Source organism: Neltuma alba, unplaced genomic scaffold (assembly GCF_004799145.2).
Source record: "Neltuma alba isolate B1F8T4 unplaced genomic scaffold, ASM479914v2 tig00013514_pilon, whole genome shotgun sequence".
Classification (NCBI taxonomy): Eukaryota; Viridiplantae; Streptophyta; class Magnoliopsida; order Fabales; family Fabaceae; genus Neltuma; species Neltuma alba.
In genome coordinates, this window is record NW_021637736.1 from 87,444 (window position 1) to 98,299 (window position 10,856).

Here is a 10,856-nt window from a genome sequence, read left to right on the forward strand (position 1 = left end):
TCAAACATTGCATGCTCTTTCGGGTATGGTAGTAATATCATATCTGAATACACACACACACACACACACCTACTCATCGGCGATTTATTTTCCACTTGTATTTTCGAGCCCCCACGTACTGTACAACACCATTTATGCGCGTGAATATATAGGAGACGAGTACAAAAGAACCAGTGAGAAGAATGGGCGTTACCTGATTGGAACATGAAGCACTAACGGATCTCATTTATTTTGTGAAATAATTATGAGATTTTGAAGGGCTATGGAGCGAAGGTGGACAGAAGGGACAGAACTAACTGTTGTAAGCCACATGTAACTGGTGGGAAGGGGCCATACAGGTCCCTCTTGCTAACTAGTGCTGCAGCAAATTAATGCATTCCCAGAGCTAATGCTTTTACAAAATGCCATGCTCTTGTAAGGATAAGTGTCTACGCTTTCAGTACTACTGTCCCACACACGGCCTTTGCCGTCACGAGTCACGAGTTGAAAAGCTTGATCAGGGCCTCAACTCAGTCTTTAATTTTGTGGGTCTTCACTGAGTCTGGCAGCTTGGGGTGATTCTGTGGACAGTATGAATAATATATGTCACTGAAATGAGAGAGGTTTGGTTGCTGCTTTTGGGAGTGTTTCAGCAGAAATTATTCACTTGTAACGTGTTAAGTAGTCAAAATGAACAATTAACAGGGGAACTGATGGATGTTTGTCAAGCGGGTTAATCAGTGTGTCTGCTCCTTTAAGAAAGCAAACAAAACAACATAAAGAAGAAGAATCGAATAAAGGTGTTAATTGATTGAGATTTTAGGGAAGATATATATATATATATATATATATGGAAAATGGAACCTCGAAGAGAGAGTATAGAGAGTGAGAGAGAATAATGATTTAAAGTCATGTGATTAGGGCAATGATGCTATGTGTGAATCACATTTGAAGGCTTCTATATATCAGGTAGATGGAATCATGTTACCCAATTGTTGCAAGTCTTCCTGTAATTTATCGTCATTCGAGCTGCCCACATGCCGCTCTTGTGCTTCCCAACTCAAGAACCTTCCCTCATTATATGTGCCCTCCTCTTTTCTCTCTGTCTGCTTTTACTTTATTTTCATTTACTACCTTCTTCGGTGATTTCTTTCAATTCCTTAATCAGAGGCCGCCTTCTCCGTTGTTCCCTTCGCTGATCTATTTCAACTTCCTTTGTATGGTTTAAGTTTTAATATTAATTTCCTGAATTTGTATTGCGAGTACTTTTTTAAATGAGGAATTTTAAACCACGGAATAAGTTAAAATATATTCTCTAAATACTGTCGCATCCACACCAGTCTTGGATCATAATTAATTTAATGATGTTTACTGGAATTCAAAATGAGATCATAATCTTATTGTTTCAAACTTGAAACCAACTTAAAAATAAAATGATAAATTCCTTTTGTGGGAAAAACTTGGAGAGTGTAGCCTTTCCTTTTTTTTTGGATGCAAGAGAGTATAGCTTGTTGAGCCGACGATGGTAGCTGTCCTCAATTTTGGCCTTGGGGCTCTTCTATTATTTAAACAAAAATGTCTGGCCTCTGGGAAAATAATGGGCCAGAAAATAGCTTCATCGAATATTAGGCCCATAAAATGAACTTGGGACGCTATGAACCGTGATGGTCAAGCGAATCCAATTAAGTGGAGCCTCTTTTTAGGCCTAGGCCCAATTTAACATATGTTGCCTCAGAATGTGTTTTAGTTCAGGCCCAATCAACGTCCAGTCCAAGAACATTGTTTGGACGAAGTTACAAAATTGTGCTGCTTAAATCTCTCTCTTCCCCGCCTTTTTAAAAACAATGTGCTGTTTAAATCTGACTAAGCAGCCATCCTGCCTTTGGAAATATAGATTGCGTCAGTATTTCTTTAATTATACATGTTTTTGTGAAAATTATTGAAAATTTGGAAAATAAGTACATTGGTAATGTTAATTGTTTGTGAATAACACCATTTGTCAGAGATTTTATCATATATATTCGCATACAAGCAACAGATAAATCCATCACTATATACCTTAATGAGATATTAATACACAGAGGCAGAGGAAGGAGAAAAATACGGTAAAAACATGCACTTGCACACACAAGCAGCTTTCTTGGCCCCTTTTCTTGTGATACTTTTACAGAATTTTTTTTAAAAAATAAGTGGGATTAAAATGGAAAGAATTATGAGGAAATCCGGTCAAAAAAAAATTATGAGGAAATGTTCTTCGCAAAAACAAATGTGAAGAGATCTGATCGAAATTATGAGAAGTATCGTAAGCACTTGATGGAAAGTATATTTCATCTTTTATATAAAAAAATCAATTTCAAATTATAACAAGGGGACCCACGGTATTTATGATTATCTTGTCATATAATAATATAATCATAAAGTGAAAAGAAGTCAAATATAAATAAGAGTACAACTGTACAAGACTGCCTTGAGGGATCTGGTTTGAGGAGGTGCAATCTCCGTCGGCAACGACGTGCTCGACGCGCGAAAGAGAAGAAATGCCCGAACCACTGGAACCTCAGAATCATGTTTTGCTTCCAAAACCGGAGTTGGGAGCGGCAGAGAGCTCCAAGGTTTTCCAGCCTCCGAAGCTTGTCGTCTTGGCTGACCTCAACGTCGATCCTCCCGAAGCAGACGAGGATGATTCCCCCCACGTGCCTCCGCCAGAAATTACCATGTTTGCAATCTTCCCTTTGCTTCATTTCACTTCAATCTGAAATTTCTTAGCTGTGAATTATGGGCTTCCTTCTTTTATCTTTCACGTTGTTGCCATTCTATTTTATGTTCGGTTAAGGATGAAGTAAAATGTTACGGTTCGTATGATCACCGTTTGATATATACAAGGCTAAAATATCTTAGCAGGCTGGAGTGACAGTAGCTCAGAAGTTTTAGGGTCGGCAGCGACTTTACGAGATTAAAATTTCCTGTTTTCTGCATTTTGTTGAGGACTATTTGGAGTCTATACTTTTTTCTTAAAAAAATAAAATTGCTTGGGAATTAGTGTATTATGGAACCAGCGGCTTAATTACTAGGACTGATTACAAAATTTCATTTGGAAATGTCCACTTGTGAAAATTGTTTTTAATTAAACTGTATGTGGAAGAGAATATAACGGCGTAAAGTGGATAGCGTCTATTGTTGTGTAGAATTAGTTGCGGAAAAAAGGCTTCGTCAACTATAAAAAGAGAATATTACTAGGATAATGTGTTTCTAAGACTGGGAAGAACTTTCAGTCTGGGGATTTTGCCTATGTAACTGAATGATTACATCATCAAAGCCACAATGAATTTGAAGAGTTGAAAAAATGCATGCTTAATACATTGTTTCATTCGTGTCCCGCCCCCCTCACTTATGAGTGGTATTGTCAAACTCTGTCACCAATCAGTTAATCTTAATTTTCAACACAAGGCCTTGGGTTTTTCACAAAAGTTTTGTATGGTTCTGCTGATGTAGAAACTGTCTTCAAGGGAAGCTAGTTGATATTTTACAGTGTATAAATTTAGCATGGCATGTGGATCCTCTGTAGTTATATTTGACATCCTCAATTTCATCAAGAAAATGAGTCATCAATGGAGTTCAGCCTCTGAACCCAAGGCAAGATCCAAATTTGGAAACATGTGCTGACAACATTCATGCCAAGGTGACTCTTCTTCCATCAAGCAAGTGTTTTAAATGGAGCCCATGGACGGCCTGCTGTTGAGAGAGAGATGTAGCAGGTGAAGGGAATTTAGACTCATTAGATCTATCTCCAAGCTTCTCAGCTGTCCCAGCTGATTGCAAACAAGACCCTCCCCCGGGGGGGGGGGGGAAGGTTGGGGAAACTTATCATGTATTGAGTGCTCAAAATGGTGCATTTTCATGCTTCCATCAGTGGAGAGAATTCTTGGCTCAAGACACATTGTCTACTATCTTTTCTATGTTTATGGGGTGACATGGAAGCTGGACAACCATGGATCAAAGATATAGCCACAACTTGGTGAACTTGAGGCTGTCAATCTCTCTCCTGCAGATGATCTGGATGCTTCGTGACAAAATATTTTTTGGCAGCAATGTTTTTATATAAAAGCATGATTTTCAATTGAAAATGGCTTGTCTTGAAGGGAGTTCCTTGTTTAACAGTATGTCAAATATAATTTTTCATTTGCCAAACATAAAATCATGATGGTTAAGCTGCTTTTGCATGTGTTTGTTTTCCGCTACAGGTTTATGAAATTATAAATTGTTCAATCGAATCTGGTCTCTGTTTTTTACTTGGGAACCAGTTTTGCTTTATCTCCACTTTCTGGTGTCAAGCATTATGGATACTGAAATCCTAACCTAGGTGAATATATTGTAGTAAAACACGTATTCTTTTGGGGAAAGAAACTTGTGTACATTTTGTGGAGTGAATTTCAGCTGGTAGCAAGGTTTCTTTATATGAAAAATCATTTCCCCCACTCTTTATTTGATTTTCCCCAAGTTTTCTTGAAAGGGGAAGAAAGTTTCTTTGAATTTGTTATCAGAGAAAAATTTATTTTTGCGGCTAATATCAAAAGTTTCCTTTTTTGTCATTTGTCTTCAGTATTAATATTTTTTCTTTTTGAATGAATTTACAGGTTAACACATGAAAAAGGTCAAGAGAAGAGCATGTTGTCCAGAGACACTGATAGCGCTGATGGTGAAGGTAAAAAGTTGCACAAACTGGGGAAGTGCCGCTCCAGATTTAGTAAGACAGATTCTTCTGTTGATTGTGGAGCTGATGGAGATGGTGATCAGCATGTTCAAGGGGTTACTTCCTCTCGAGAGGAAAAAGTTAGCAGTCTGAAGACTGTGAGTTTCCCTTAAAGTTATGAGAAATTTTCTTGTTGCTGATTTAATTTTAGTTAGCAACTAGAATTGTTTGCCTTTGCATGAGGAGAAAAATGGAGTTTGTATTTTTTTATGGTGCTGTAGACTATCTTTGAAGGCAAAGATGGGCTGTATTTTTTGTGCTGCTGTAGACTCATTTTATCTCTTGCGCCATTCTGGATTCATTGAAATATTATTACCCATCAGTTGAAACGGTGCTTTTTGAAGTGCGTGCACACACATACACACAGAGACAGAGGGAGAGAGATCCCTAGATAATATTTCCTAGGCGATGTCTATAAAGCTGCTTTTGACATCACATAATAGTTTCTACCTTTCTTTTTGTAATGATTTTAAATTTTGATTTACCATTTTTCATATACCATTTCTCAAAGTTCATTCATTGCTTTTTCTTATTTATAGCCTTTCCTGGGTTTACCTAACGAGAATATCGCAACAAGAATAATGTCTAACAACTTCATGTATACAGCAGTTAATTTTACCTCACCCAAAATTTTAACTGTTTGTCTTTAATCACCGGTTTTTCAACCACTGACTCAGTGGTTTGTGTAAAAGAGTGGGACGTGGGAAAGGCCAAAACTCACTTCGTTAATATTGTGACTATGGTCTATAGTCATTGCTGTTTTATTGCTTCTTTGATAAACTGATTTAAAGTTCATTTTTGTAGGGCTTGGTTCATGTTGCAAGGAAGATGCCCAAAAATGCACATGCTCATTTCATACTCGGCCAAATGTACCAAAGGTTGGGCCAACCTCAAAAGGTAGATTTTCTTTCTTTCTTTTTTTTTAATAAAAAAATTTCACCTGTTTCTTGTTGATGTATATTGATTGCTTATAGTACTATTTATACTTTTCAGGCTCTACTGGCATATGAGAAGGCTGAAGAGATTTTACTTCGGTCTGAGGCTGAGATTAGTCGGCCAGAGTTGCTTTCTTTAGTTCAAATTCACCATGCGCAGGTAACATAATCATAATTTGATAGATAGTGATACTGATTATAACTTTTCATTTCAATGACTTGTTTTATAATCTGTATAGTGCCTGATACTAGAAAGTGCCACGGAAAATAGTTCAGATAAAGAACTTGAACCTCAAGAACTTGAGGAAATTCTCTCCAAACTAAAGGAGTCTGTGCAATCAGATATCAGGCGGGCAGCTGTGTGGAATGCCCTAGGATTTGTACTTCTTAAAACTGGTCGTTTGCAGGTACAACTGTCTTCTAGCAACTCTTGTAATCTAAAAGGTTCTTTAGTTCTTTCATTATGCTTCAAGCCTTTTGATAATTTTAATCCTGTTTCTGCAATTCATGTTATGTTAGTATTTTTAACCTTTGCCTTTACCAATGTGAATTTCATTTGCTGCTTTAGAGTGCGATCACGGTACTGTCATCATTGTTGGCTATGGCACCAGACAACTATGATTGCCTGGGAAATCTTGGGATTTCTTATCTTCAAAGGTAAATTTTAATGGTGATTTTTCTTAAGGAAAAGTAAAAAGGGGTTTTTTTTATGAAAATAAATGGATAGGTATCTTGATCACAATAACTTTGCCCCAAGAATTAATGTCTTTAACAAATACTTTGGTCAAATCCTATGTGATGCAAAGTATTGGCATGATTGATATTAGGGAAAATTGACGCTTTAGTCCTTATTGTTTGCATTCATTTTTAACTCAGTCCTTGTGCTTTCTTTTCATATAACTCAGTTCATATAAATTTTTTCTGTTAGAAGCAATAGCACCTGACCCATCCAAATATGCAAATGCTGTCGTTGCTGACATGTGAATGGGAGATGAGGTGGATTCATTTGGATAATGAGTGAGCTGCCAAATAATGAGATAAAAAGAGAAAGAAAGAAAGAAAAAAAAAAAAAAGCCTGTAGAGTAGATAAGAAAACCAAGCAGAATGAAAAGAACTGAGGGAGAACGGATATAAATAGCTGATCCAGAGAAGAATGAATGAACTTGATCAGAAGAGGGGAGAGAGGGAGGGAGGAGGAGAATGGATCAAAGAGGAAGGCTTAAATGCAAGAATAATGGTAAATTAAAGTTGAAATATAACCCAGATGTGAAATACTAGAACAACTTGCATTGATTATGAATTTAATCACTAAAATAACAAACCAAATGAATATTGATAAATTTAATTATCAACAATGTGGCCATGGTATACTATCATTTTCTCCTCTTCGCTCATATTGCAATGATTTTCAATGTTCTTCTAAGCATTTTGGGTTGCAGAATAAAATAAAAAAAAGCAACCAAAATTGCTGGCATCTTCCTAAAATCACCAAGATTCCAAGCTTGGTCACCGCTGCTTGAAAGCACTGCGACCTTCCCAAACTTTCTGGCACCTTGCTTTCCATCGTGATTCCCAGTCCATCATTACCTGAAATTCCTAGTCCACCGTCACGATTCCTGACTTGCACAATAAGATTCCCAGCCACAATCACCTGAAATCACTGAGATTCCGACCTTGGTCACCAATGAAATTAGATCAATCAAAACCCTACGTTTTTTCTTGCTCAATGTTGGTCTTCACTCTGCCCACACACAATGATCTTGGTCTTTCTTTTATTTTTTATTTTCTCCAGCATTTCCACAGGTTTTTTTAGTGCGTGGCAGATGACTCACTCTGCTCATCAATACACCTAGACTGCCATTTCCATGTCAACAAATGCGTAACAGCGTTGCATACTTGGATGGTCAGGGACTAGAGCTTCTAAAAGAAAAATTGTACAGGGACTGAGTTATTTGAAAATAAAGTGTGTGTGTATGTGTGTCAACAAATGCTTAACAGCGTTGCATACTTGGATGGTCAGGGACTAGAGCTTCTAAAAGAAAAATTGTACAGGGACTGGGTTATTTGAAAATAAAGTGTGTGTGTGTGTGTGTGTCAACAAATGCTTAACAGCGTTGCATACTTGGATGGTCAGGGACTAGAGCTTCTAAAAGAAAAATTGTACAGGGACTGAGTTATTTGAAAATAAAGTGTGTTGAGATCGAAAAATAAATAATTTCTTAAATACCTTAGTTGAATGAAATAGTTTGAAATAAAATATGAAATTCCCCCCATTTTCACCCCAAATTAGCAAAGGGATGTGATTAAAGGAAGAAAAGATAGAAATAGAAAAGAATTGTTGACCGTGAGAGGAGAAAGAGTAAACCACGTGGTTATTCCTGTCACATTAATGATGGAGTAAAAAGAATTAATATGAAATACAATGTGAAACCTCCATTTGTGTGCATGTAATAATTAAGGAGATAATAAAGGTAATGGCTATATGACAAATAAGAAAAATTTAAGACCAACACAACAGGAAAAAGGAAGCTCAATGCGGCAAACAAAGTGGCAGAAGAGGATCTATTTATTTTCTTATAAAACAAGCTCTTTAACTTAGATCATGTGGGATTTGGGAAAGAGTGGTCAAATGGGAAAAAAATTTATTTAAAAAAACTTTTGTCTTCAGAACAAATGAAACACATTAAACCGGAAGTTAGGGACACATGGCTGACTATTATGAGTATTCAATCAACAGCTTTAATGCGTGATTTCATTGTCACTTTTGTAATATTTATTTTTAGCTGTCATCTTCTGGGCAATGGCTCAACCTTCTTTTTTTTCCCTTTTCACTTATTTATTTGTTGCAATTGCACTCAATTAGTTGAAGAATAAGAGTGAGTTCTTTCATTTCAACTGGAAACAGGTTAAAATTACTTGATATTCATTCATTTTTATCTCATATATGTAACTGCTATTGATTATACTGTCTCAGTGGGAATTTGGAATTATCTGCAAAATGTTTCCAAGAGTTGATTCTAAAAGATCAAAATCATCCTGCAGCTTTGATCAACTATGCCGCCCTTCTTTTATGTAAATATGCTTCAGTTGTAGCAGGTCATCTACACTGCTAGAGACTCTCAACTTTGTTTAATATTTGTTTTACCCGTTCATTGATATCAACAGTTTGAAGAATATTCTATGATATGATTTTTAACTACTCTCAGGTGCCGGTGCAAGTGCTCCAGAAGGTGCTTCTCTAGACCAGGTTGCAGCTGTTAATGTTGCAAAGGAATGTTTACTAGCTGCAGTTAAAGCAGATCCCAAATCAGGACATATCTGGACAAATCTTGCCAATGCATTTGCTCTCTGTGGTGATCATAGAAGTTCCAGCAAGTGCTTGGAGAAGGTGCTCATGGCTCATTGCCAAAGTCATTTATAGTATATGGTTAAATGATTTCCTGGTCCCTGCTCAGTTGTTCATGATAGAAAGGTTTTAAACTTTGATTTGCGATGTGAACTTTTGCGGAACCTTTTGTGTGCTTTCTTTTTCATATACTTGAAATGATGGTAATTAACAATTTAAAATTTTCTTGTTGGTGGTCATGCATGTTTTGCTCTTTGGATAAGCTCTGCTTTTCTAATAACAGTTTTTATTGCTTTTAGATAATAAACTTTTTCTGAAGTCTGATTAGTGTGGCTGTGGTTTGTCTTCTGTTGCCATTGCGTTGTAGGCAGCAAGACTGGAGCCCAATTGCATGTCTACTCGATATGCTGTTGCCATCCATAGAATAAAGGATGCTGAAAGATCTCTAGATCGGGAACAGCTTTCATGGGCTGGAAATGAGATGGCGTCTATTATCAGAGATGGCGATTCATCCTTGGTTGAGCTTCCCATAGCATGGGCTGGGCTTGCCATGGTTCACAAGGCCCACCATGAAATAGCAGCCGCTTTTGAAACTGAACAGCATGACCTGATGGAAGTTGAAGAGCGTGCTGTTTGCATTTTAAAACAGGTAATTTGTTGCTTTATTTAGTTACTTTCCTTGGGGATGAGATGGGGCAATGAGGGTATGGAAATTCTGCTAAAGCTTCATTTTACTTGCCATGCACTTGATAAATATCAGTTTACCAAGCATGCTCTGGTGTTTACACAGCTCGTATGAAATGTCAGTTCATCTAGATGTTTATGCGATAAATATCGTTCTTTTTCTGGTAGGCTATAGCAGAAGATCCAGATGATGCTGTGCAATGGCACCAACTTGGCCTTCATGGTCTCTGTACTCGGCAGTTCAAAACATCTCAAAGGTACCTCAAAGCTGCTGTTACCCGTGACAAGAATAGTAGCTATGCATGGTCAAATCTAGGTGCGCTTAATCTCTTCTCCCTTAAAACACCCAATGTTCCTTCTGGAATTTACGCTTTATACCATTGGTGAGGCAACTCCAGTCCGGATTTCTAGTTGTTGTCTAACGGGTTTTCTGAACTTTTAAATGCATGATTAGGTATTTCACTTCAACTGTCAGAAGAGCCTTCAAAAGCTGAAGAAGTATATAAACAGGCCTTATCACTGGCCACAACACAACAAGCGCATGCTATAATATCCAACCTGGGGAATCTTTATCGCCAGCAGAAACAATATCAACGTGCCAAGGCAATGTTTACAAAGTCACTTGAACTACAACCTGGCTACGCTCCAGCATACAACAATCTGGGTCTTGTTTTTGTTGCCGAGGGTCTGTGGGAAGAGGCCAAGTACTGTTTTGACAAAGCCCTCCAATCAGATCCATTACTAGATGCAGCAAAGTCGAATGGGATTAAGGCGGCTACCATGTCAAAGTTGTGCAGAGGCCTCTCCTCATGCATTCTTGAAGAATAATTTTGCATCTTATTAATGATAGGTAGCTTTCAGTCCAAAAGGAAAAAAATATCGTAGGTAGTTTTTTCTGAATTCTTGAAATTCTTATTTGCTGTATAGATGTCTATTCTTACATTTTTAAATATAGAAAAATTATTTACAAACAAACTTTATTCGAATAGGACTCGTGGCATTGGCCCAACCCAAAGCAACTCAACATTTCGATGGGTCTGGTCAACTTGAGTCAATTCAGGTTGACACTACCGTTTTTAGTGAAAACTGCTGCTTGCCTGCTAATAATTTCTCTGACTGTAGTGTTGGGACTCTAAGTTAGAAGCAGCGCTTTCACTGAAAA

At 37.3% G+C, this 10,856-nt stretch overlaps 1 protein-coding gene across 2 annotated transcripts; it reads left to right on the plus strand.

Annotated features, from left to right (window-relative positions):
• The first annotated feature begins 2,448 nt into the window (after positions 1–2,448).
• On the plus strand, positions 2,449–10,856 carry LOC114738003 (probable UDP-N-acetylglucosamine--peptide N-acetylglucosaminyltransferase SEC). Of its 2 annotated transcripts, none has more exons than XM_028926016.1 (11): positions 2,449–2,695; positions 4,614–4,827; positions 5,534–5,626; positions 5,723–5,824; positions 5,904–6,071; positions 6,233–6,321; positions 8,639–8,760; positions 8,871–9,052; positions 9,378–9,659; positions 9,863–10,010; positions 10,149–10,856. In XM_028926016.1, the coding sequence occupies exons 1-11, from the start codon at positions 2,517–2,519 to the stop codon at positions 10,520–10,522; spliced, it is 1,953 nt and encodes a 650-aa protein (XP_028781849.1). In that variant the 5' UTR covers positions 2,449–2,516; the 3' UTR covers positions 10,523–10,856. The 2 variants fall into 2 exon arrangements, with proteins under 2 accessions (XP_028781849.1, XP_028781850.1); XM_028926017.1 differs by lacking the exon at positions 2,449–2,695 and adding an exon at positions 3,135–4,136 and having other exon boundaries at positions 10,149–10,827.